Here is a 25,855-nt window from a genome sequence, read left to right as displayed (position 1 = left end):
TGAAACATTAGCGATTGGTTTTGTCACTGAACGCATGTGTGTGTGACGGTGTTGACGGATGGCTACGGCTCGTGCTGAAGGCATGCGGTGAAGCCATGAGGTAATGCAGCAGAGAAGCATTAAATTACCAGCAGACAAAACAAGTCTGTCTCGGCTCTGTTCGATTCGAATGACCAGTGCCTCCAGCACACCCGCTGAGCACAAAAGCCTTCCCGAACTGACATTTCCATTATGTTATGGTATAGATATGCAATGAATGGAGCAATATGATCCCAGGTCATAAGAATATACACAACTGACCATATATTTTAGCTTCAGGCATGTATAATATATATATATATATATATATATATATATATACACACACACATACATGGTTCTACATGGTCAGGCGTCACTGACCTTTTCTTTTGAAAATGTAAAAATCTAGAAATATATTATGCTGATTATATAAGAGTTAAACGCTAAGATAAACTGAGAATATGCACGACACACCGTAACAGTTAAACAAAAATTAAGCTCAAAATATAAATAAATAGGTATACTGCATGATTCTACACATAAATTGTATTATTTGACCAATTTCCACCAAAAACCACCTTTCTGCTGGGATCAGGATAATCTTGATTTTTTGGATCAAAGTCATCCCAATCCTTCTAAAAAAGTTTTTACCAACACATACTGAAGGTTTGATCCAGATCAAAACCAAGATTGGATTCCGTGACCTAATCCGTTTTCAGAATCCTTTTTTTCTTCTGACCAACTCATTTTCAAGATTTAATCCAATCCGATAGCTGAAAGACGATCAGATTACTTTTGAACAACTGGGCTCTGGTGCCATTGCTGAGCCAACAGCGAGACAAAATAGGACCAAAAATATACACTTATGCTCACAACAGAGCGTAATTCAAGAAATGACAGCACACATCCCAGCAAAACTTGTATGGACATGTGAGTCTATGTAAGATATAGTAGGCTGTGTCTCTAATATTCTCCTCAGGATTAAAATAAAAAAACAGTTTTGAAAAGTGCCTGACCAAGATATTACATCAAACATGAGGCAAACTCTCTTAGTTCCACTAGTTAAGAATGCAAACTCTGAGGACTCATAACCATGTGTATTTACAGTCCGTCCACGATAACACCCAAAAGTTCACACAGAGTGCACCAAAGTCCAAATGATCAAAAATCTCATAACTACAGCTAAAGAAGCCATTAAACCTGATAAGCAGACCCTTATGAGTGAGGCTCAATCTTCAACCAGATATGAAATTCATAATAAGTGGATTTCATGTAGCTTGCATTTCGGTTTTAATAAAAACAGAAAAACTTTGCATGCCAAACCTCTGGAAAACTCTGGAAATGAATTATATTGGAGAAACCTTGTATCGCCAAAACCTCTACTTTTCAAGAAATGGAAAAAAAACACTGTATTTTTTTAAAATAATTAAACACTGTGTTGTCAAAGTTGATATTATGGCTTATGGATTTTCAGCGTGAGAATTTCAGACATAAGTGTTTCATCTGTCATTAGAGCAACAGCATCTGAGGCATTACATTTTCATCAACTTAAAGGTGCCATCGAATTGAAAATTGAATTTACCTTGGCATAGTTGAATAACAAGAGTTCAGTACATGGAAATGACATACAGTGAGTCTCAAACTCCATTGTTTCCTCCTTCTTATATAAATCTCATTTGTTTAAAAGACCTCCGAAGAACAGGCGAATCTCAACATAACACTGACTGTTACGTAACAGTCGGGGTGTACGCCCCCAATATTTGCATATGCCAGCCTATGATCGAGGCATTACACAAGGGCAGCCAGTATTAACGTCTGGATGTGCACAGCTGAATCATCAGACTAGGTAAGCAAGCAAAGACAACAGCGAAAAATGGCAGATGGAGCGATAATAACTGACATGATCCATGATCTTTTTACTGATATTTGTAAATTGTCTTTCTAAATGTTTTGTTAGCATGTTGCTAATGTACTGTTAAATGTGGTTAAAGTTACCATCGTTTATTACTGTATTCACGGAGACAAGAGCCGTCGCTATTTTCATTTTTAAACACTTGCAGTCTGTATAATTCATAAACACAACTTCATTCTTTATAAATCTCTCCAACAGTGTGTAATGTTAGCTTTAGCCACGGAGCACTATCAAACTCATTCAGAATCAATGTAAACATCCAAATAAATACCATACTTACGCGATTAGACATGCTGCATGACGAACACTTTGTAAAGATCCATTTTGAGGGTTATATTAGCTGTGTGAACTTTGTTTATGCAATGATAGAGTCGAGAGCTCGGGAGGGGGCGGAGAGCACGAGCAATTAAAGGGGCCGCAGCCTAAATCGGCGCATTTCTAATTATGCCTCAAAATAGGCAGTTAAAAAAATTAATAAAAAAAAAACTATGGGGTATTTTGAGCTGCAACTTCACAGACACATTCAGGGGACACCTTAGACTTATATTACATCTTGTAAAAAAATGTTCGATGGCACGTTTATTGTAGCTATGAGGGCGCTCAGTTTTTTCTATCATTTGGCCAAAATGTGAGGCAAAAAAAAAAATTTAAATTAAAAATACAACAACTGTCCATACTCTGTCAGAAACATAGGTTATTCAGTATTATTTAATATTAACTTCTATATTCAGTACAACAGAACTCTTGCCTGTGAGATACTGCTTATTTAGTCTTTGTAGATCTGTGTGTGTGTATCAACTTGTGCACTGTTTGTGCACCTGATACAATCTGAGACCCGCTGTTTCACGTGAAGGGTGCTGAGCTTGGCAAAACAAAATCCTATGCTTGATTTCTGCCGAAAGCTTCACCCATCTAATTATGTGATTAGGGAGAGGAATAAGATAAAAGTATGTAAATTGTCTTGTAGGGATTGCCTTAAGTCAGCGACCCAAGTATTTGAGATGTGTTAACTGAATAAAAAGACCACACATTTAGTTATTATCGTTGATACATTACACTTTGCACACGTTCTGTTTACGGTTTTAAAATAAATGTATTTTTTGTTTTAGAAAAAGGATTTGGGAACAAACCATTCTGTCTAACCTTTTTAACAGATTCAGTGGCAAAATATAATATGTAATGCAGTTGACAAAACTCCTATATGCTTTGAAAACCAGTGTTGTTATTGTTAACTAAAACCATTAAAAATCCTTTTTGGTAATAAAAAAAAATAAATAAAATAAAATAAAATAAAAATAACAGATAAAAAAAACTTTAAAAAATTAAATTAAAATGAAGAAATGTAGCCTAACTGAAATAAGTTGTACTAAAACTAAAACTAAAACAAATAAAAATGAGCACAATTTAGTAAAACGAAGGAACAAATGATTATATAATGCGCTCAATTTACTGAATTAGTAAAATGTGCTGACATTTTGGGAACGAATTGTTAATTCATGGCCACGATTTACATATTTTTTTCCTGGATGTCATGTGGGCTCCATATAATAGCACAAAGGATACAAAAAATAAACTTCTGTCTACTACATTTGGACATCACAAGAGTTCCATTCATGGTTGTTCTTGGCTGGTCAAATAAAAACACTAACAACTTCAGGTCAAAAAACGGCTACTGGCTAGATATATCAGATCCTGGATTACCACCTAAAACTTATCTCTTTCTGCAAACTAACTGTCACTCAGATTAATTTATCCTCCTTTGTTGGAACAGGCCTGCGGGGAGGGGAGACAATATTTTCCACCAGCTGTCTCACATGAATGAAACTTTGGTTTAAAAGATTTCAGCCTGTGCATTCTTGTTCCAACAACATTGTGGAGTGCATTTGTGGATCTGATTGCATCTAAAATTGTGGAACTCACCTTTGCTGGGTTTTCGGACGTGGACTTTGAGTGGCATTTCCTGACACAAGAGCGACGGACTTGGCGGCACGATCTCAGGACCTAAGCCTTCATCTGTCTGACCTCCTGTGACCTCCCGTTGCACAGTCTGAAAAAGAAGTCAAAGGTTAAACATAGGTCAGAACTAAACATGGACAGGCGTATTGTCCTGTCAGAGCGATCACACTTGGGTGGTTGGGTCTTATTTAATTCACTTTGACGGCCTGCTTCTTTTGTTCACTCCATTTGGATTTACTATTGGTTAAAGGGTTAGTTCACCCAAAAATGAAAATTCTGTCATTTATTACTCACCCTCATGTCGTTCCACACCCGTAAGACCTTTGTTCATCTTCGGAACACAAATTAAGATATTTTTGATAAAATCTGATGGCTCAGTGAGGCCTGCATTGCTAACAAGATAATTAAAACCTTCAGATGCACAGAAAGCTACTAAAGACATATTTAAAACATTCATGTGACTACATTGGTTCAACCTTAATGTTATGAAGCGACGAGAATACTTTTTGTGCACCAAAAAAAACTAAATAACGACTTTATTCAACAATATCTAGTGATGGGTGGTTTCAAAACACTGCTTCATGAAGCTTCGAAGCTTTACGAATCTTTTGTTTCGAATCAGTGGTTTGGAGCGTGTATCATACTGTCAGAGTCACATGATTTCTTAATTTGTGTTCCGAAGATGAACAAAGGTCTTACGGTTGTGGAATGACATGAGGGTGAGTAATTAATGACAGAATTTTCATTTTTGGGTGAACTAACCCTTTACTCTAAACGTTTTTTTTTACTCTATGTTGCTAAACAGTTTTGTTACTTTGACGTTGGCAAACATCTTCAATGAAACAACTGACTAAAAAGTGAGTCATGGACTTCCTGGTAGTACATGACTGTTCTATAATTACTCATCCTGTTAATCAAGCCAACTCAAAACACATGTGCCATTATGTCATTACTTCTGAGCGGAACATCTAAGAATAAAAAAAAAAAAACATAAATGCAAAAAAAAAAAAAAAAAAAACATATAAATGCAAATATTTCCCATTGTAGCTTTGCTTTTTTAGATAATCAGATTACAAGCCCACAACCTATTCTGATTGGCAGAGTCAATAGTTCAATATTTCAGCTCCTCCCCCTTCCTGTTCTGAGGTTACATCTTCCAGCTTGCTAAAGCAGAGTAGGAGGCCGGTACCAAATATGCTAAGCACAGCAGCTAGTAAAAGGCAGCTCTGAAACCAATTAGGACTGCCGTACAGTCCACTGCTGCCACATCCACATCCCACGCTGCCAAATCTCTGTTACTCTCTTCCGCTCTTTGAAAAACATGCTCTTCAGTTAAAGACTCAGCTGAAGTGTGGCTCATAAGACAAAGGAAAGTAGTCCTTGGAAAAGTACAGCTGAGTAAATCTGATCATAGCAAGGCGATAGACAAAAAGTGAATTAGCCTTTATTATTACTAAGGATTACAACCAGAATTCCGAAAATGTTGTGACGTTTTTTAAATTTGAATAAAATGAAAACTAAAAGATTTTCAAATCACATGAGCCGATATTTTATTCACAATAGAACATAGATAACATAACAAATGTTTAAAGGGAGAGATTTTATTTACACTTTTATCCACTAAATGAGCTAATTTCAAATTTGTTGCCTGCTACAGGTCTCAAAAAAGTTGGGACGGGGCATGTTTACCATGGTGTAGCATCTCCTCTTCTTTCCAAAACTGCCCATACCGTATGCACGTATGCACCCCCATACCATCAGAGATACTGGCTTTTGAACTGAACATTGATAACACGCTGGAAGGTCTCCCTCCTCTTTAGCCCGGAGGACACGACGTCCGTGATTTCCAACAAGAATGTCAAATTTAGACTTGTCTGACCATAGAACACTTTTCCACTTTGAAACAGTCCATTTTAAATGAGGCTTGGCCCACAGGACATGATGGACCATGTTCACATATGGCTTCCTTTTTGCATGATATAGCGTTAATTGGCATCTGCAGATGGCACAGCGGATTGTTTACCGACAGTGGTTTCTGGAAGTATTCCTGGGCCCATTTAGTAATGTCATCGACACAATCATGCCGTTGAGTGATGCAGTGTCATCTGAGGGCCTGAAGACCGCGGGCATCAAATAAAGGTCTTCGGCTTTGTCCTTTACGCACAGAGACTTCTCCAGTTTCTCAGAATCTTTTGATGATGTTCTGCACTGTAGATAATGAGATTTGCAAAGCCTTTGCGATTTGACATTGAGGAACATTGTTTTTAAAGTATCCCACAATCTTTTTACGCATTCTTTCACAGCTCTGTCCATCTTTACTTCTGAGAGACTCTGCCTCTCTAAGACATCCCTTTTATAGCTAATCATGTTACAGACCTGATATCAATTAACTTAATTAGTTGTTAGATGTTTCCCAGATGATTTTTTTTCAAAATTTCTTGCTTTTCAGCCATTTGTTGCCCCGGTGCCAACTTTTTTGAGACCTGTAGCAGGCATCAAATTTGGAATGAGCTCATTTAGTGGATAAAAGTGTATAATTTCTCTCTTTAAACATTTGTTATGTTATCTATGTTCCATTGTGAATAAAATATTGGCTCATGTGATTTGAAATTCTTTTAGTTTTTATTTTATTCAAATTGAAAAAATGTCCCAACATTTCCGGACTTCGGGTTGTATTTGAATAGCTGTGTTTGATGTAAAAATCCTACAATATTGTTTTTGTGCCAGTTTAAAGTCAACGTGATATGGCCTTCACTACTCCTTTTAATTTCACAATCTGAAAGACAGTAATTTAGGGTGAAATACAATAGCCAATGAAAAAAAAATGTAGGAAGGAACTTGATTTTATCCATCAGGAAACATAGGCATTTAATTTAAGAATGCATGGACTTAGCTGGTTGTAAAAATAACATGAAGATAAATGTTCATTTACTACGTTTATAACATGAAGATAAACATTTATTTACATATACTTCTATCAAAAGTTTGCCAAATATCTTCTTGTCTTCTAGCCAAATATTTTTTTAAATTTTTTTTTTTTTTTTAAATATACAGTTCATTTCAGCAATTGTTATGTTTGTTGTTATGTTTTTACTATGGTTAATTTAAATAGTCTGATATCATATAACTGTTTTCTATTTTAATATATTTCAAACTAATTCATTCCTGTGATGTCTTCAGGGTCACATACTGATTTGGTGTTTCATAAACACTTCTCATTATCATCAACTGTTGAAAACAACAGTCTTTACAATTGTATGTACTGTATAAAGGTCCTAAATCATGTAGATTTCAAAACTCACAACTTTCTAAATGTTCTTGTGTAGTTTTTGTCTACTGACAGTGTTTGTTTTTTTGTCAGCTGAACAACTGGCATGTTGTTAAACTTCAGTGCATTCCATTGCACAAACTGTACTTCTATCCCTCAAAGCCTCGTTTTCATTTCTGTCAAACATTATATATGGTGCTACCCTGACTAAGGTCTATTGGTGCTTCTATTGCTTTAAAAACATAACATGTGGAAAGTGCTAAAATGAGCCCAATTCGGATTCCATGGCATCTTTAAACAGTGCTATCATTCAAGTAAATGTGGCGATTACAATCAAAAGTATCACAAAAAGATGCTCGAGACAAGAGCATGCTTTTTTGTTGTTGTTTAGGCTAGTATAAAGGTCTCTTGAACAAGCGTGCAGTCTGTGCTTCCTGATGAATCACAGGAGAGTTACACAGAGGGCTGATTTAAGCGTGGAGAAATGTGCTGAGCTTCGGTTCATGAAAGCCAAAACCAACAAATCACTAAATAGAACCGCCTTCTCTGCCTTCACAGGGTACTTTCCCACTACACCCGCTGAAGCACAGGTTTTGGCCGCATGTGTGTCTCATGAGCCCATGTCAGCACAGATAACACTCCAGTGGAGACATTTAGATCTGACAACACTGGGATACACCAATGAGAGACTTGATTTACATCAGGAAGTGTTTCATATCACATTTTGTCAACATGCATTTTTACCGTTTTCACTGTAGTAATTACAGAAACCAATATCACATAAACACAAAGTTTGTATTTTAAAAGTTTGTATCTCAGTCCCACACTGAAGGTGCTGTGGAGGCATTTAGACATGAAGACAACAAGATCTCATAAAGACAGACAGTCTTGTGGTGTGGATTTAATAAGAGGGAAAAACAGATATTCCATAGCAGCTGCTATGCAATATTCTTCAGAACCATGTGTGCATCATGTCAGCACATATAATGTCATTTTTACATCTATTTATTCTGGAACTGCTGTGTAATATCATATTCTATAATGAAAGGGTTTTGCTGCTTCTGTCACTGTTTTCAAAGCCTGTTTGTTGACTCACCAAGCTGACATTTTTGAGTTACAACATAATTATACATTTGCGATATTACATTACACGCTGGGTTTAAGAAAGTGTAAGTATGAGTGTTACGTAATTGTAAAGACATTGATTCGTTGAACTCACTCCTGGACTTGGAACCCCCAGGAGAGGAGATTCAAGACAGTAAACACTCCTTGGTAGTGAGCTGTGTGAGATCTCATGGCTGAATTGTTTGTCTCTGCCAGATGACCCCAGTTCATTATTGTTGCTCTTGGTGTTCCCCATAGATACTGTTGAATAAATCAGGTCTGACCTGTATATCTTGGGGTGTTTGGCCTAGTTTGGTTGAAAAATCGAGGCTAGTAAGCAAAAGGTTGCGGGTTCAAACCCCAAAAGAGGTTCTATGAACCATCAACATTGTTGAACTGAGACACTTAACCCCAGGTTGCTCTAAGGGGACAGTCCCTGCTGTTTTGGATAAAAATGTCTGCCCTATAAGAAATCAGTTATAGGCTAAATTAACCACACTAACATTATTCAGCATATATTTACAAACTCCACCTTAAAGGGGTGGTTGATTATTATTTCACTTTTTTAACTTTAGTTAGTGTGTAATGTCGCTGTTTGAGCATAAACAATGTCTGCAAAGTTACGACGCTCAAAGTTCAATGCAAAGGGAGATATTTTCTTTTAAAGAATTCTCTTTTTAAGGACTACAACGAGCTTCTTCCTGGGTTGGTGGCATCACAAACCCCAAAATTTACATAAACCCTGCCTCCGGGAACATGTACCAAAGGGGCTGAGGCCATATTGAGCTGCTTTAGAGAAGAGGAAGAGTTGTAGTAGAGTGTTGTTGCCATGTCGTCATTTTACTCTGGACTGCTTCACAAACGATCAATTAAATGCTGGATTTGCACAAAAGATTAACATGACGGCACATGCTAGTCGATGAGTTGAATCAACTCCACAGCAACTACATAAATTTATCCACTAACCATTCAGAAACGTCCAGATTCATAACTTCTTCCTGAGTCTCTCCATCAGTGTCCGACTCCGGTTTGAACAATGTTAGGCTGAGCACCGTTACTGACAATCGTCATTTTGGCTGCGTGAGATTCTCCAGCTTTGTTGTTGTTGAGCAACCAAAGTGCAAGCTATTAAAGCTCCGCCTTCTTCTAAAAATTTAAATAATTAAAAATATATATTTATTTAGATCATTAATCAATTAATTAGTCAACACTGTGACCCATTTACTTTATGACATTCGGCAAAACATCTCCTTTTGTGTGTTATATGGATGAAAGTCAGTTACACAGGTTTGGAAGTCGCAATGAAACGGAAGTAGTGGCATACATTTTCTTCCGTATTGTGATGTACATTTGAGTGTAACAAATTATCAAAAAAGAAAAATGTAAGGCGGGTATTGGTTCTATGCATCGGTTGCTGATTGGCTTTTTAAACGTGGGCTTTGCACACAAAAAAGGAGGCAGATGAGCTTGCAGGGGTGGGGTTTAAGCGGACTAAATGATTGGAGAAATCCTTCATACATCATCAGCTTCAGTTGTTTTCGCTGGGAGATGAAATTGAGACATATTGAGTAAACTTTTTTTTTTTTACTAAAATGAAACATAATTTGCATGGACGAATGGTTCACCATAAGATCTATAAAATTAATTTGAGAAAAAATATGCAGGGCGAATTTCATTACATTACATGCTTCCCACCTTGCAGCACGGACATCCAGCCTGGCAGGAGTTGAAGGTGGAAGCGGTGATGTAGGAAGGGAAGGTCGGGGTCGCGCTCACGTTTGGAAGCGCTGCAGCGCAGGCCCCGCCCCCGTGTGACGTCGACGACGCCTCAGCAACTGTCACCTGTAGGATCTCCTGGATCTGCGTCAACTCTTGCCTCAGCACCTGCTTTTGATGAAAACTAAAGGCGGGATGGTTCGAAGCCATGGTGAAGAGGAGCAAAAACTGCTCTCCAGTCTGGCCATCGTTAAGCTGAAGTCCGTAGTTATTAATGATGGTGTCGATGTGAGTGAGGGTGCGAAACAAAACTCCAGCCGCTACGCGGTTGTCCGAGCTGAGGAGCGCGAGTGAGACGAGCAGCTTGCTCCTCACGACCTCATCCGTGATGTTGGTAAGGTTGGCGAGGTCAGCCGGGTTGTTGGCTTTGATTTCGGCATCCCTCAGGGAGTGGTAGTCTTTTCGGGCTAGGTCTTCCAAACACGAACCGAGGAAGCGCAGCTCAATGGGAACGCATAGGTCCAAAAGGCCGCAGAAGAACTCAGCCCTCTGCGCCGAACTCAACACGGAGAACCAGCGGTAAACCTCCTCTCTCTGAACAAAGCATCTGTTCTCAACCATCTTAGACAGCACTCATAAAATGCGTCAGATATTAAAAACAAAGTTCATACAGCAGTGGTCGATGGCTTTTACGAACTTTACAAACTTCCAAATCATTCACTGACGTAAACATCCATGAACTTATAGGCAGCGGTCAGTCTGAGCGTCTCAGAACCCCAACAACAAGACATGCTACATGGTTTCCTTCGCGTTTTATATGCCAGCTTTTGCATTATCTCGTCAAACCCTATCAAGTTATTGAAGAAACAAATAGTGTTTACTGTAATCCCAGACGCGCCGCGGCGTAGCCCCTCTGCCCGCCCGTGTCTCTCCTTTTTCGGCCAGCCCCCCTGCGTGATCCCCACGTCAGCCAGTTATTCAATAGACTCCAGGACACATTATAAAATAAGCACATTTCTTTCAGATGTTATAGAATCCGTCAGACCGATTTGTCCAGATGAAATTGTCGGCATTGCTGTGCACGCGCAAAGGAACCCTCGTCGGGCAATAAACATTTTGTGTGGAAAACTCCCCAATTTTAACAGTTTAACTGGTCGAATGGACGTCAGTATATCCGTATATATTCCTTCGTCGGACGCTGAAGAAGCGTTTTTTATATTTTATAAAAACGTGTCACTGCTTTTGTTTGCACTTCACGCGAGTGAATTAATCAGCGCTTTCGTTGCCTATCATTATCCTGTCGTGAAGTCGAGTAAGGAAAACAGTGTAGTTCACTATCCCGAACTTCACGCAAACCCCGCCCACGGCTGACTTTTATTGGATGAACAGGTTGTCAGTAATAACATTCTGCGCCATGATTGGCCAAAACGCCATTATCTTATATCTCTAAAGCGGCTGCAGTCACATTTGATGTGGACAGTAAAATTGTATTATTTAAAGAGATAGGGTACATTCACTTAACATAAATGCTTAACTGAATTTTATACATAAGGTATATTTATTTAAATTTATAAAATACTATATAATTCATTCCTGTGGTGGTCTTAATACAGGAAAACCCCTTTTCTGAAGTATGCCTTTTCTAGCCACTAGGCATATATTGGAAATATCTGGTTTTGTCATTTAATGATGTCAACTTTCCCGAAGATGGCGCCAATTGTCCCAGGGCTCCATCAAGCAAAAAGTCGTATAAATATCCTCACCCAATCTAATGGATACTATATTTTCTTAAATACTTTCCACTCTGTCCTTTTTTTTTTTTTTTTTTTTTTTTGTATACAACCTAGCAACATAGTAACGGTTAATATTTTCTTTTCCCTGGTGCCTTGTTTATTTAAGTTATATTTTTGTGTTTCAGTTTTGGAACACAATACTGCTTCATACACTGGCTTATAATCACATTCACAACTAGTCATTTTTCAATACTCTGTAAATTGAATGAGGTTTAATACACAGATAATGGTAGAGAATTAAACAATATAATCGTGTCTCTGGATACTCTATTTGTTCTATGTAGATAATTCATTTGCGGCCGTCTAGGAGCCCTCAGTGAATTTCCAATGGTTCTGTGAGATGTGATAAAATAAATGATGATGTATTTAAATAATTTAATAACTAAAATGCAAAATGTTCTAAAAATATGCATCATAATTCTTACTCTAGAGAAAAAAGTTTTACACGCATGTGGAGTGGAGTGACCAAAATTGAGTGTTGTTAAATCAAGGGAGAAACCCAAAATGTGTATTTGTTGTGGGGCCTCCAGGAAAAGGATTGGATTTTAGTTATTCCTAAATTTCTACATACACTGATTACGTTTTTAAAATTTCAGATTCTATAAATTAACATTAATGTTGATTTGTATGCATTACGATATGACAACAAATTAACAATGGATAATAGTATATTTATAAATGTACATTAACAGATTAATAAATGCTGTAAAAAATGTTTTTCATTTTTAGTTTATGGCATCTAATTTAGAACCACTGACAGAATATGACCCTACTGGTAAATTGTTATAATCAAATACAAATGTAGAAGATTGAACTTTAGTATAACCTAATAAATGTACAGTGCTGGCAAATGAAACTGTTGCTGATTATAAATGAACACTAGAGGGAGCAGTTGGCTCTCACTTTGTGACTGAAATTTGAAAGCTTTTTTGTGTTCAAGCAAAGATGATAGGTGTTCAAATTGAAAGCTTTGGAAATATATAAATCCAGTACAACTCAAAAGAAAAAGAAAAAAAAAGAAAAAAAAAAAAAATGAAAACAGTTCACACCATGTTTAGATGTAGAAATGAACCTGATACAAATTAAGGATGGGAATGAGTACGCAAGGAACAGCCATTCATCATCGATCATGAAAACAAGGATTGGTCATGATCCTGAATGATGTAATTTTTACTGAATTCAAAGTTATACCTAAACATCAAATAAGGGTGTAATTTTTAATTTAGTGTCATAGTATCATTTTCTCTACTTTGTGGGCCAATTCATCAGACAACAGAAGGTCAAGCTAGCCGCAACAAAAATAGTGGTGCACACTATTTATTAAGATAATTACGGTAATCAGCAGGAAAAGCAAAGACGCACGCTTTCGTGAGTCTTTTTTTTTTCTTCTCTCTCTCCTATGGAGTTGGCTAGTGAATGGGATGCAATTCACAATTCACATTCTATTCGTGGCCCTATGTACTCAAGTATTTGAGTTGATTTAACATGCTCATCCTAATACAACCCCCCAAAAAACCTGAGTTAGCAAATGTCCCTGTTTCTGCTATTTCTGCCCTGTGGTTAAACAAGTAAGGGAAGCTAATTTAATAACTCTCCAAATTTTCAATAACAGCCTTGATGTTTTCAGTTGTGCTGCAGGGGTGCGTGAGTCATCACGGCCTGTTTTGCTAACAAGTCTGAGTGATGTTGTGTCTCTGGGCTTAAACTCATAGTAATGCTCCTCAGGCCTCAATCAGCCACAGCCATAGTATGTCCGCATCAAACCCTCCATAGTACAGCAGACACTATACACAATTACATTTTCAAAATGTAAGATTTGTGGATCAGAACAGGATTACGCCTATGCAGTTACAGGTAATGACTAGTTTTTTGTTTTGTTTTGTTTTTTGGTCAAAAATTTTATTTTAATGGTTAACATGGGAATATTGTTAATACTGTTTGGCTTTTGATGTCTAATTGTCAAATTATTTCTTTTTTTGTAGGTTTTTCAAGAAAGGCTTTAGTTTGTAAGAACAACCTTGCAAAAACTGTCAATCTGAGAAGAATGCACACACTTCCCCTGCAATCTCTATCTTACACACACATACACACACTCCCACACTCCGCCTGCTGATCCCACTTCATAAAATCTCCCTCTCTTTCTCTAATGCTAATCAAGCCAACAGCAGGCTTTTACTAAAGTAGCCTGATAAGCTAAACCACCAGAAGCAATGAGTTAGCATTGCTCAGTCAAACACATGTAGTCAAATACATGAATCTTGATTCAAACTGTAGGTGACCTGTTTACTGCATGAAACTTGGTTCTCAATACCTGCTGAGCCAAATCAGCATGTCAGAGTATTTTTACCCAGCTCCGTCAGAGTTGATCCCCTGTAATTGAGAGGATAAATATCCCTCCTCCTCTTTACAAACAGACTGTTACACACAATTGCAATTTAAAACTAATAATATGATAAAGTGTATTCGCCAGGTCCCTTGTCTACATTCTGTATTTTGATGTCTCCATGTATCCTCTTGAATCCTCATGGGCTTTTTTCATTACAGGATACTTCTAAGGAAAAGTTGTTTAAGAAGGAAGGAGGAGACATACTGTAAAGCATGGTGTTCTCAGTAATCTGAAACTGTGTTGTATTAAGTGATATGTCTTCAATTATAACATACTTTGTCTATGAATAATATGAGTCTCCACAGTAAAAGAAACCCTTGTGCCTTACAGATTCCATGAAATCCAGTGAAAAATAGTCAGGATGATCAAGAGCCAAGGTCAACAGAGCAGATTTCATATTATCTCACCTGCAACAAAGAGATTTAATGCACCATCTCAAGCCATATCATTAACTGACAAATGCTCTAATTATTCTATGAGGGCAGAGCAATGGAGATTTAGCGGGAGGGTAGGGGGAGGACTAAGCCGGGCAATTAGGAAAAGCAATCTTTGCTCCCTGAGGTGGATGGATAGAGAGAGAGAAAGAGAGAGAGATAGAGAGAGGTGAGTATTAACGCAGTACATGTCTCTTTAAATGAAGGGAGAGCGAGGGAGAGAGAGCATGTGCAAGGGGGAGGGGGAGTTGGCTGCGTTGGAACAGTCCGCCTCTAATGAGCAGATTTGAGAGACACCAGTGTGAGAGAGAGAGAGAGAGACATCCAAGCATATGGGGGAATAAGATGACGACGGAGAAAAAGACCATCAGCGTCACATGAAAATCATTCCAACAATGTGATTGAGTCAAGGAAGAACAGAAGAAGGTAAATCAGAAACAATGAATCTGGTTTTCCCACCTGCAAGCAAACCGGAGCACAGGATTTTTATACAGACCTGAAAAGAGAGCAGAGAGGAAGGCAGAGACAACGACAAAACAGTGCCCAGATAAGGAATTAATCACATCAGTTTGTTTACGATCAAGCTGTGCGCTCATCCAGAGCTGGCGAGAGCGTGCGTATATATGCATGCGATTGTGTGTGAATAGAGACTGCATTGCTGCTAACTGACAGAGACTGAAGCTTGCAAAATCCATCGCTCTTTTTTTCTTGTTTCTTTTGCACTCTGTCTCTCTGTGTGGCATCAGCATGTCGGGTGGATTTGGTACAACAGTAAGTGAGCTCCTGGCAGAGGGGATGCATTTGTAAATGCTACCTGCTTGCTTCATCTATCGGCCGTCACTCTGAGGGCTCACAGGTTTCTAGGTGGAGCCTGGTGGTCTCAGCAACTGGGAGGGGAAGTGAAACAGCTCAAAGCCCCAGAGAGGGAGAGCGGGAGTGAGGGTAGGTGTGTGCTGGCACAGTGGCCCTCTGTGGAGGCAGGAACAAGGAGGGGGCCAGAGCACCAGAACCGAGAGAATTGTTTCTGCGCTGGTAACGGTAGAACAAGGCGCATGGCTGGCGTGGGCCCACTTTCATCACTAAGAAGCAACTGCAGGAAAGCAACTTGTGAATAAAAAGCTCCACTCCTGGAGGAGGATGGTCTGAGAGGGCTCAAGCTGCTCCTGCCTAGTTTGACAGGAGGGGACTACTGCCCAGGAGGGCTCCTCTTTCTTTCTTTTAACTTTTTGCATTGTTTTTGTAAGGCCAATCAAGGGAGCGTTTACGGGTTTTTTCCTTCCCCAGTTTTCCACCAACACCCTGGCCCCATTTCCAAGTCTGATTTTGTTTGGGTCTTACTTCTTTTTCTTTTCTTTTTGAGATTTGGGGTATTTGCCAAAACCTATTTCATGCATGTCCACTGGGGGCAGGTTCAACTTTGATGATGGGGGATCATACTGTGGAGGGTGGGAAGAGGGAAAGGCCCATGGCCATGGCATTTGCACAGGACCTAAGGGCCAAGGCGAGTATGCAGGCTCCTGGAGCCACGGCTTTGAGGTGGTGGGCATCTATACATGGCCCAGTGGGAACACCTATCAGGGGACATGGGCGCAAGGTAAGCGCCATGGCATTGGTGTTGAAAACAAGGGCAAGTGGGTTTATAAAGGTGAATGGACACATGGATTTAAGGGACGCTACGGTGTGCGGGAAAGCACAGGAAACAGCGGCAAGTACGAGGGTACGTGGAACAACGGCCTACAGGATGGATATGGAACAGAGACGTACTCTGATGGAGGTAAGAGTCTAATGAAACTGTTTAGGTAAAGAGTTTGAGTTAAACTTTTTAAAAAGTCTTCCAACTAAATGACACCACAATATCTCTGTACAAGGGATAGTTCACTCCAAAATGAATCCCTCTTGTCATTACAAACCCATATGATTTTTTTTTTGGTGGAACACCCTAACTTTGGACCCCAGTGTTCTTCAAAGAATTTTCTTGCGTATTCAAAAGAAGAAAGTTTTGGAACAACATGAGGGTGAGTAAATGTTGGGATTTTTGTGTGAACAGTCCCTTTAATGGATAACACAAACACAGTTACAGCAGAGAGAAATTTCCAGAATACCTTGTAATTTCCATTTTTGCACCACTCAACACTTTTTTACTTGTAGTCAGAATTTTTTTATTCTTCCTCTACTACTCCTCATTTAGACTAGCGAATTCATCCATCCTCCACAAGCTGCTGAGGAGATCAAATTGGAGGCTCAAATTAAGGCCAATTGGACATCTAGAGAAAGAGAGACAGATAAAGTGAAAGAATGAGAGATTCCAGTCAACCTACAAGTCTTGCAAAAGCCCTTGAGAAAACACCGGAACACACTATTTGAGCTGGAACCAGGCTGCCAAGACAAAAGATTGCCAAAACAAAAGTTGAGAATGATATAAAGGCCAGATAAGTGACAAAGACCAATGGCCATGAAAGTAACATTTAGACAATAGACTCATTTACATGAAACAAGCAAAACCACCACTGTAACATAATTTGAAATAACACTCGTACAATGGCCTCTCTCTAACCGGCCTATAGAAACTTTTTTTTAATTAATAAATTATCCTGTCAGTGATTATTCAAGAATCACCACAGTTGTTGAAAGTAATTGGATACTTTTACAGAGTCAAGCGAGCTGAACCCTCATTTGTATGCTTTTTTGTAAATTAAATCTCTTATTTCATCAACCTTAGTGTCTTTGTTAGTAAAGGTGCAATATGAATACATGATAGGAAGGTAACATTGGAATGCCAACTATTAAAGGGATAGTTCACCCAAAAATTAAGATTATGTCTTTATTTACTCACCTTCATTTCATTCCAAACCTGTAATACTTTCTTTCTTCTGTAGAAGACACAACAATATACATTTTGAAGATTGTTTCAAATGTTTTTGGGACCATATTGACTTTCATTAACTGGACAAAAAAAATCACTGAAAAAAAAAAATCTTCTTTTGTGTTCCACAGAAAAAAAAGAAAAGAAAGTTAAACAGATTTGGAATGACATGAGAGTGAGTAAATAATGAAAGAATTTTCGAATTTGATAAGTAAGTAAATAGGCAGAGTATGAGTGTGTATGAGACTCAGGTGGCTATGATATACACATATATTGATTTTTGTATCAGAGATCTAAAGGTAGCTGAATTAATAGATGTGGAGAAACATATGCATCTTCACACTCTCTGAGGATATTGAAGTTAAATCAGCACCCGTTTGACTGTTTTAAGTTGAAGAAACTGTCAATTATGGTGAACAAGGCATGTACTTATATCAACAGTCTATCTATTTTCAGAGCAGCATAACCCCTCTCTCTTTGTTTCATTCTTTCAATCACCTTGCATTATGGAAGCGTTGCCTGTGAGTCTTTTACACCAAGTTGCTGTGGAAACGCACACAGACTCTGGCAGCAGGTCAGCGTGTCACTGGAGACTCAGTGCTCGCCACTCTGATTGGCTGGCTGACTTGCTAATGGTGTTTACTTACTTTGGTACTAATCTGGGCCATTTAATCACAACCACAGTAAGCAGTCAGAGAAGACAGAGATTGAGAAGAAAGGAAAAAAATGAGCCAAAGAAGGGAGAAACAATACAATGTTAATAGGGCCACAAAGAGGTTACAGTAGCATTATCAGCTTTCAGTGCTGTCTGAGTACACTACAGCTGCCACACACGAAAGCATCTGTTCACATTATGACCTGAATTCCCCCCTCACACTAAAGAGGACAGGTTTGAAGAGGGCAAGTTAGTTTCCATTGGCTTCTACTGCTAAAGAAGAGACTCTGATAGTATGCAATATTCTAAACACATCTTTGCCATAAATATAAACTGACATTTCTAGGCTTGATGTAAACATACAGTTTTATATGATATTTCAAAACTATTAACGTTACATCACATGCATTAATCTTTGATCCAATAACATGTCTTGTCATGTTTTTTCCCTCAGTCAGCCCCTTAGGGATTACTTGTCTACAGAGAATAGCACTGTACAGGATATGGATGATTTTTGCTTTTACAGCTGCTCTGATTTCAGTTTCTGATGTAACCCTAATGATTATTCAGAAGTCAGGGAGTAAAGTACTTACATACATCAATGTGGAACTCTGTTGCTTGAGGCCAACAGTGGCATCATGTCCACTATGTGGCTTATATACAGCAATTCCCAGCACTCCTGCATGACTAAAACTCAAATGCTGATCAATTTGGCCTCTGAAAAGTGCCATTCAGCATTGCTCGAATGCGAATCGAAATACCTACAGCTGGCTTGACAACAAAAGGAAGCATATATATCAGTTATGTGGTTCAAATACATTATTTTATATCGTTCATAATCCTAAAATGGGGACTATTCCACTTCTCAAAAACATCACCTACATAACATTTAAAAAAATAGTAAAACTGAAATCCCCTTAAACGGATAACAGCCTGCTAGTCTATGTAGGCTTACAGAGAGATTTGGTTTTAAGTGTAGCTTTATTTTGTATTGTGGAGCGTTGTTGCAATACCATTGCCCCATATACAGAACACATTGCCTGAATAAACAACACTTTTATGGCATTGTTTATGTAAGATTGACAATGCTATAAAAGTGTGTGGTTTGCATCAGGGAAAAGTCGCCATGTGAAGCACCTATTATTTCCAAAGCTATGATGAATGCCCAGTGGATGGTTTAGGTTACGGATAAGAGATCATCTCTTTAGCCCATCTATGGATACAAACACCTGTTTCATTCCAAGAAGTGCACTGTCCTGGATTTAAGGCCACTAGAGATCAGCATGGCCGACAGATGTGTACTCTGCGAGAGTCTGGCCCGCAACCGCACACACGCAACAATTACTCTGAGGTGCAATTGCTGACTTTGTGAAAAAGACAAGAGATTAATAATTCATGGAAGAGCCGATCCAAACAGACTTTCTGCCTGCTTTGCGGGAGTCTGCCTTTTCTTGGCATGAATTCTAATTAGTATTGTATGTGAGATATTTAGGCCAACTGAGCCACAACGCCACCATTTCTTTAGACAGACACGTCCCTGATCACGACACATGAAAAGGCAAAAACAAAAAGTATTCAACCTCAAAACAGAACAGCGTGCATTGTTAAAGAAACGATTATAAATTCAACCCGGGGGAAGGCGCATGATTAAATCTGTCCTGTGATGTTTCCGCGTCTTTGATCTTTCCGCATTAACCGTTTCCGTTCTGTGTGCCCCACTCTGTTGCACAATGCATCTCATAGGCCTCCGGCAGAAACGCAAGCGAATTAGTTTTGACATGTGGGTTGCAGGACTCATAGAAAGCCAATACAGGACCATATAACCATGTGACCCATGTGGGATGTCCCATGTTCATACAAGGCTACTGTTGTCTGCATATACTCCCCATACAGAAAGTAAGCAAGCTAATGACAGATCCAAGTTTTTTTTTTTTTTTTTTTTTTTTTGCTACTGCATTTTCATTTGTATAGCTGTTTTCACAGCTGTTCAGTGATTCAATTAGATGTTCCTCTGATTAATACTAACGTCTGCGTCCTCAGAGAGCGCCCGCTCTCTATATTGCATATTCACACTTGGTTTGATCAAACAGACTTGTTAGATCTCACAAAGCAAGAGATCTGAGGTCTACCTCATGGAAAGAATACATGTTGTATTGGATATCTGAACATCTTAACCTCCTGAGACCCAGCAAAGAAACAAACGCAGGTTTTGTCATTTAGATTATTTCTTCTAACAAGTGACAGATGAATTTGTGCGATAACACCAGATGTACGGTTGAAATACCAAACAGTTTAATCGAACGTGTGGCCTTAAAACAGCAAAAACAAATTATATGGGAATAATTTTCACCTCACTTTTAAAATTTGATGATCCTATTTCTTTTCTATATTAACTAAGCATGGTTTATGGGCAGTTTATTAAAGGTGCAATGTGTAAATTTTAGTGGCATCTAGAAGTGAGATTGCGAACTGCAACCAACGGAGCTCAACCTTCCCTTTCGGAGAAGCTACGGTGGCCGTCTGGCCGACACAAGACAAAGATGTCGTCGTCTGAGAGAGTACATTAGCCAGTCAAGCAATGAGGTTTCTTCTTACTTCTAACAAAGAACGGTTTCTGCTTATAATAAACCAAATGACTACTAACTACTACTTCGTGCATATTCAACGTAGTGACGATGTAAGCTGCCTCTAAAAACACGAACGATTTAGAAGAAGAACAACATAGTGACTAAGCACGATCTGTAGAGCAGTTTGTCCGTTTAGGGCTGCTGTAGAAACGACGACTTGACATGGAGGGGGGACCTGCAGTGTATGAGATAGAAATGGCTCATTTTAAGGTAAAAAAAAAAAAAAAAAAACCATAATGTTTCATTTATGTAAGGTCTTTATACACCACTGAAAACATAGTTATGTATAATATATTGCATTTCTGTCAATAGATCCTCCCAAATTTTACACATTGCACCTTTATATTATATTATATTATATTTTATAAAACGGTTAGTTCCTCTCCTTGATTCTGATTGGTCAATAGCTGTTTTATTCACAATATAACACGACCGCTTCACCCAACGGTTCTGTGTATCACTACACAACATCCTTAGCAACTACTCTTAGCACCGTAAACTGTTTGTTCTCAATTTATATTGTTCATTGAAGCTTACTGTATTATGTAGAAGAGTATTGTTTGAAAGAGATCGATTGAGCGAGTTTATTACCTGCATTCAGATTTAGCATTTTCCTTCAGGTCAGTCCTACGTTCATAATAAAAAAATCTGTTTAAATGTCCGCTGCAATATCTTGTCCTTTTAACAGTTAAAAGGTTTTCCCGTGACTGACCGAGCTAGTCAAAGCATTTGTCAGTTGCGTCTTATTCCGTGTTCAACAGCCTCTCGTACCTTAGTGCTTGCATATTATATTATATTACAAATAGCTTTACATAATTATACCATATCATTATAATATTGAATATGAAAGTAAAGCCCAGAAAAATGTCCTTTTCATGATATATATGAAACACTTCAAACATGTGATATATATATGGTCTAAGAGATATTAGCAAACAACTTATGTCCACTACATTGGACAAAAATGAATAGCTGAATCTCAGGAGGATATAAAACTCAACTGAAACAGGCAGGCTATACACCCACTCTTATCTTCAGAACCACGGAGAGCGCCAACAGCGCGCCGGTGTCGTGACTGTTCTTCCTCTATCTCTCTTTCTCTCCCTGAGAGGAGCTTTCCCACGATATCATAGTAATACAAGAGAAGAGTACAACGATTATCTAACAAATTTTCTTCATTAGGCCTACCTGTCATGCTGTTTACTTATAACACCTCTTTAGCCGTCTCTTTTAATGAGAAGTTCCTATGGCTACCTGCAGAATCGTCAAAGGACTGGTAGATTGCATGTGTTTGTACCACAAGAGATCTCACTTTCACTCCCCTGCCTGACCTCACTGGGAAAACATACATAAGGGACCCTTTAGCAATTCGTTTCGACCGACAATAACATTTTCTACGTCAAAGTGTGAAATCTAAAGAACTGCATTTAGGTAACAAATGTAGACTTTTTACAGTGCAAATAGTCGATTTGTTTGTTATGGATCAGTTTAAAAGAAGAATGTTAGCAAACTTAGAAAAAATGTCGTTCTCCTCCACTTGAAGTATGACAGATATTTACATCTATTCAACAAGACAAAACAATACCTGAATTTACACAAATTATCTTATCCAAAGTTTACATACCTTTGGTTCTCTATATTGAGTCTTTGGTTTGTCCTGAATAGTGAAGATTTGGTAAAAATCCTCCAGGTATTGTAAGTTTGGAATGGTTGCAGTGGCTTTATGGTGCTGAGACTCATATTTGCGCATTATATATAATGCAAAAAAGCAGTTATCAATGCATGAGGTTTCAACACATTTAAAAAAAAACAATCGTATTTAAACTCTTGAACATGATGATTAGACTAAATTAGTAAGCTATTATTCTGTCTATATAAGTATCCTTTATTCAGCTACTTCATCTTTTAATATAAACATCTGTGTAAAGAAGAGTATGCAAATTATGAGCCTAACTGTAAGAACTGAATACGAACAACATGTGCCTACTTAATGTTTCATTATTTTGTGAAGCTGCTTGTAAACACACTGTAATATACTTTTGTATTTAATTTAATTAACATTACAGAGTCCATAAATATCATCTGATGTAAAGTGTCACTAAATCTATTGCTCTTCTTGAGCATCCTGTTAAGATTGCATCTTAATTTCAGTCACTTTGGCTTGGGACTCTGCCTGAGGCCTTCAAGGAACACAGAGCAGTTCAAAGGCTAATCAAGGACATGTTCCCACTCCACATACCTCAAACGGGAAGACGTAATGTACAAAACCATTTCAGCCAGTGGGCGGATCTTGTCCTCAGACCGCCAGACTCCGAGTCGGATGCTTAGTTTCGTGTCTGTGCTAACGCTGTGCCCATCAATCAGAGCACTACGGACGTCAGCAGTTTTACATCACTGTCGGGCAGCCTTTATTCTGGAAGGCCTGCCAATGCATCATAATCAAAAATCCTCTCTCGTCTATAATCTATTACACTATCTATTAGATTTGCTTTTGTTTTAAGGATGCTAATGAAGTTACTGATTATCCAAAAAAAAAAAAGTCATTTGCTATACAAGTCTGTAGAGATTTATAATTGTGAAAAACGAGAACAGAAATCAGATTCTTTCATTTGTGTCTTGTAGAAGATACAATAATGTTGGTATGATGAAGATCTCTCAAAATCTTGATTTATTTTAGTGGTTATTGTTAAATCTGAAGCGAGCAAAAGTGTGAAGCAGACAATGAATGAAAGATTGTGTATGTGTGTGTGTGTTTGTGTGAAAGAACTACACTGTGATTGTTTGGGAGGTGTGAACTGATGCCTCCTCTCTTTCTATGTGTCAGTGTGTGTGGGAACTTTCTAAGCTAATCCCATCACTTTAGGTCTGTGTTTGATCTACATATCACAGAGCACGCAGCTGCTGCCCGACAATATGAAGAAAGCATCAGCCAGATGTTGGCCAACTGTCGGCCAGTCAGAGGAATGCAGCATCAGAATGACAACAGTACAGGCCTGTGACAGTGTGTCAGTTTCCTGTTCTCACTTCAATTGCAGTACTTGCGTTCATTCTTTCATACATTCTATCTGCCTGCAAGTATATCCTTATTCTTATAAAATTATACCCCAAACCATAGGGTAAACCTAACCCTTGCTGAGGTGTAAGCAAATAGTAAAAAAAAAGTATGAATGAGATCATACAAATTCATATAAATTCACCACCAATTTGCCAACATGTAAAAAAAAAAAAAAGTTACAAATTGCCTTAAGAGTGTTGGGTTTACTGAGTTTTCTGATGGTTTCTGAAAGATAGACACAAACAGACAGAGACAGACCGATCGATATATAGATAGACAGATGGACAAATTGATAGAATGATAGATAGACAGACAGACAGGCAGGCAGACAGACAGACAGACAAATGAATGATAGAAATAACGATACTCACTACTTATGAGTACTTTTAAATAAGCCACTCTTTTACTCAAGAGTTTTTTAGACAAGTAATTTTTACATTTTTTTGACATATAGACAGACAGATGGATGGATGGACAGACAAACAAATGGGCAGAGGGACAAATGAATGATAGATAGAATGATAGTCATTACTCATGAGTACTTTTAAATAAGATACTTGTTTACTCTTAATCAAGTAGGTTTTTGGACGAGTAATTTTAACTTAACTCACACTACATTTTTTTGAAAAGTACACAGCAAAATCTCCAGAGTTAAATCAACTCTGCTCAGAGTACATATGGTCCCTCTCTAAATAGTGTTAAAATAACACTAAAGGAGAGTTAAAGTTAATGAGATAATTAAGCAATTAAGTGATGATTGTGCATTAGTGATGAACGCCTGCTATTAACAAGCAGAATCACTGAAGAAAAGAGAAAACAAGAACTACATCTGACTTCAGTCACAGCCTTATTAATTGCTTAATTATCTCATTAACTTTAACTCTGCTTCAGTGTTACTTTAACACTATTTAGAGAGGGATCATATGTACTCTGAGCGGAGTTGATTTAACTCTGGAGATTTTACTGCGTAATGGTACTTTTACTTGAGTATATTATTTCAGTACTCTTTCCACCCCTGCAAATGGGTAAACAGGATAGAACGAACGAATGATAGACCAAACAAATGAATGACTGAACGATAGAACAAACGAATGATAGAACAAACAAACAAAAGATAGAACGAAAAACAATAGAATGAACAAACAAATGAAAAACAAACAAACGATAGAAGAAACAAATGATAGAACGAACAAACAAAGGAATAAACAAGCAAACAAACAAATGATAGAATGAACAACAATAGAACAAACAAAGGATAGACTGAACAACAGATAGATAATCTATCGTTCTATCTGATAGATAGAACAATAGATAGAATGATAGATAGATAGAATGATAGAACGATAGATAGATAGAACGATAGATAGAATGATAGACAGAACGATAGAAGGATAGATAGAAGGATAGATAGAATGATAGATAGAACGATAGATAGATAGATACTGGTAAAGAGGAAGCTCTGTGGCAGAGCTGTTTGTGAGCCAGGAAGTATGTATATTGAAGTGGGGGGCTGGGAAAATCCACCAAGCACAGCTCCAGCCCCATTGAGCCATCCAGCAGCCCTCGCTGACATGCCAGCCCACAGAGATCAATACAGGCAGAGGGAATGGGGGCGTTCATATGGCTGAATGTGTATGCATGTAGCTAACAGGATGAGAAAGCTGATAATGTAAAGACAAAAGGGATGGGAGAGAAGAAAAGAGGGTGAGAACGAATAAGAGGTGGGAGAGATGGTGAGATAACGGAAGTAGCACAGTGAGCTGTGTGTGTGACTGCCACAGTAATAGTGCCAGCATGTTCTAGAATGTTGGCCAGGATGAATCATCAGCATGTAGGGATAGTGGTTACATCAGAGGTGATCTCATAGAACGCGAAAAAGTACAGGACAGATCAGGTGGATTGTGAATATACACGTTCCGGTATGAAAGATCAATGCTAGATGAGCGCAAGCTATTAAATGGATAGTTCGCCCAAAAATTGTGTCATCATTTACTCACCTTCACGTTGTTCAAAAATCCCATGACTTTATTCTGTGGAGAACAAAAAGTACATTTTTATATAAATA

The 25,855-nt window shown here is 38.2% G+C and overlaps 2 protein-coding genes across 3 annotated transcripts in view; one reads left to right on the top strand and one right to left on the bottom strand.

Moving 5' to 3' along the window:
- zcchc14 (zinc finger, CCHC domain containing 14) overlaps positions 1 to 11,304 on the bottom strand; it is a 37,717-nt gene extending 26,413 nt beyond the window's left edge. For both annotated transcript variants that reach the window (XR_007180040.1, XM_048158439.1), the window contains exons 1-2: positions 9,957 to 11,304; positions 3,854 to 3,980 (exon numbers count right to left, since the gene is read on the bottom strand). Coding sequence is in view for 1 of the 2 variants with exons in the window: in XM_048158439.1 (XP_048014396.1) it covers positions 3,854 to 3,980; positions 9,957 to 10,598 (769 nt within the window). In the remaining variant the exon portion in view is untranslated. The remainder of the gene's footprint in view (positions 1 to 3,853; positions 3,981 to 9,956) is intronic.
- A 3,020-nt stretch (positions 11,305 to 14,324) lies between these two features.
- The window catches only part of jph3b (junctophilin 3b), a 45,452-nt gene continuing 33,921 nt past the window's right edge, over positions 14,325 to 25,855 (top strand). Inside the window, exon 1 of the mRNA XM_048158440.1 lies at positions 14,325 to 16,364. Coding sequence (XP_048014397.1) covers positions 15,983 to 16,364 — 382 coding nt within the window. The 5' untranslated portion in view covers positions 14,325 to 15,982. The remainder of the gene's footprint in view (positions 16,365 to 25,855) is intronic.

This window comes from Megalobrama amblycephala, linkage group LG15 (genome assembly GCF_018812025.1).
Source record: "Megalobrama amblycephala isolate DHTTF-2021 linkage group LG15, ASM1881202v1, whole genome shotgun sequence".
Lineage (NCBI taxonomy): Eukaryota > Metazoa > Chordata > Actinopteri > Cypriniformes > Xenocyprididae > Megalobrama > Megalobrama amblycephala.
This window is presented reverse-complemented; position numbering and strand designations above follow the sequence as displayed.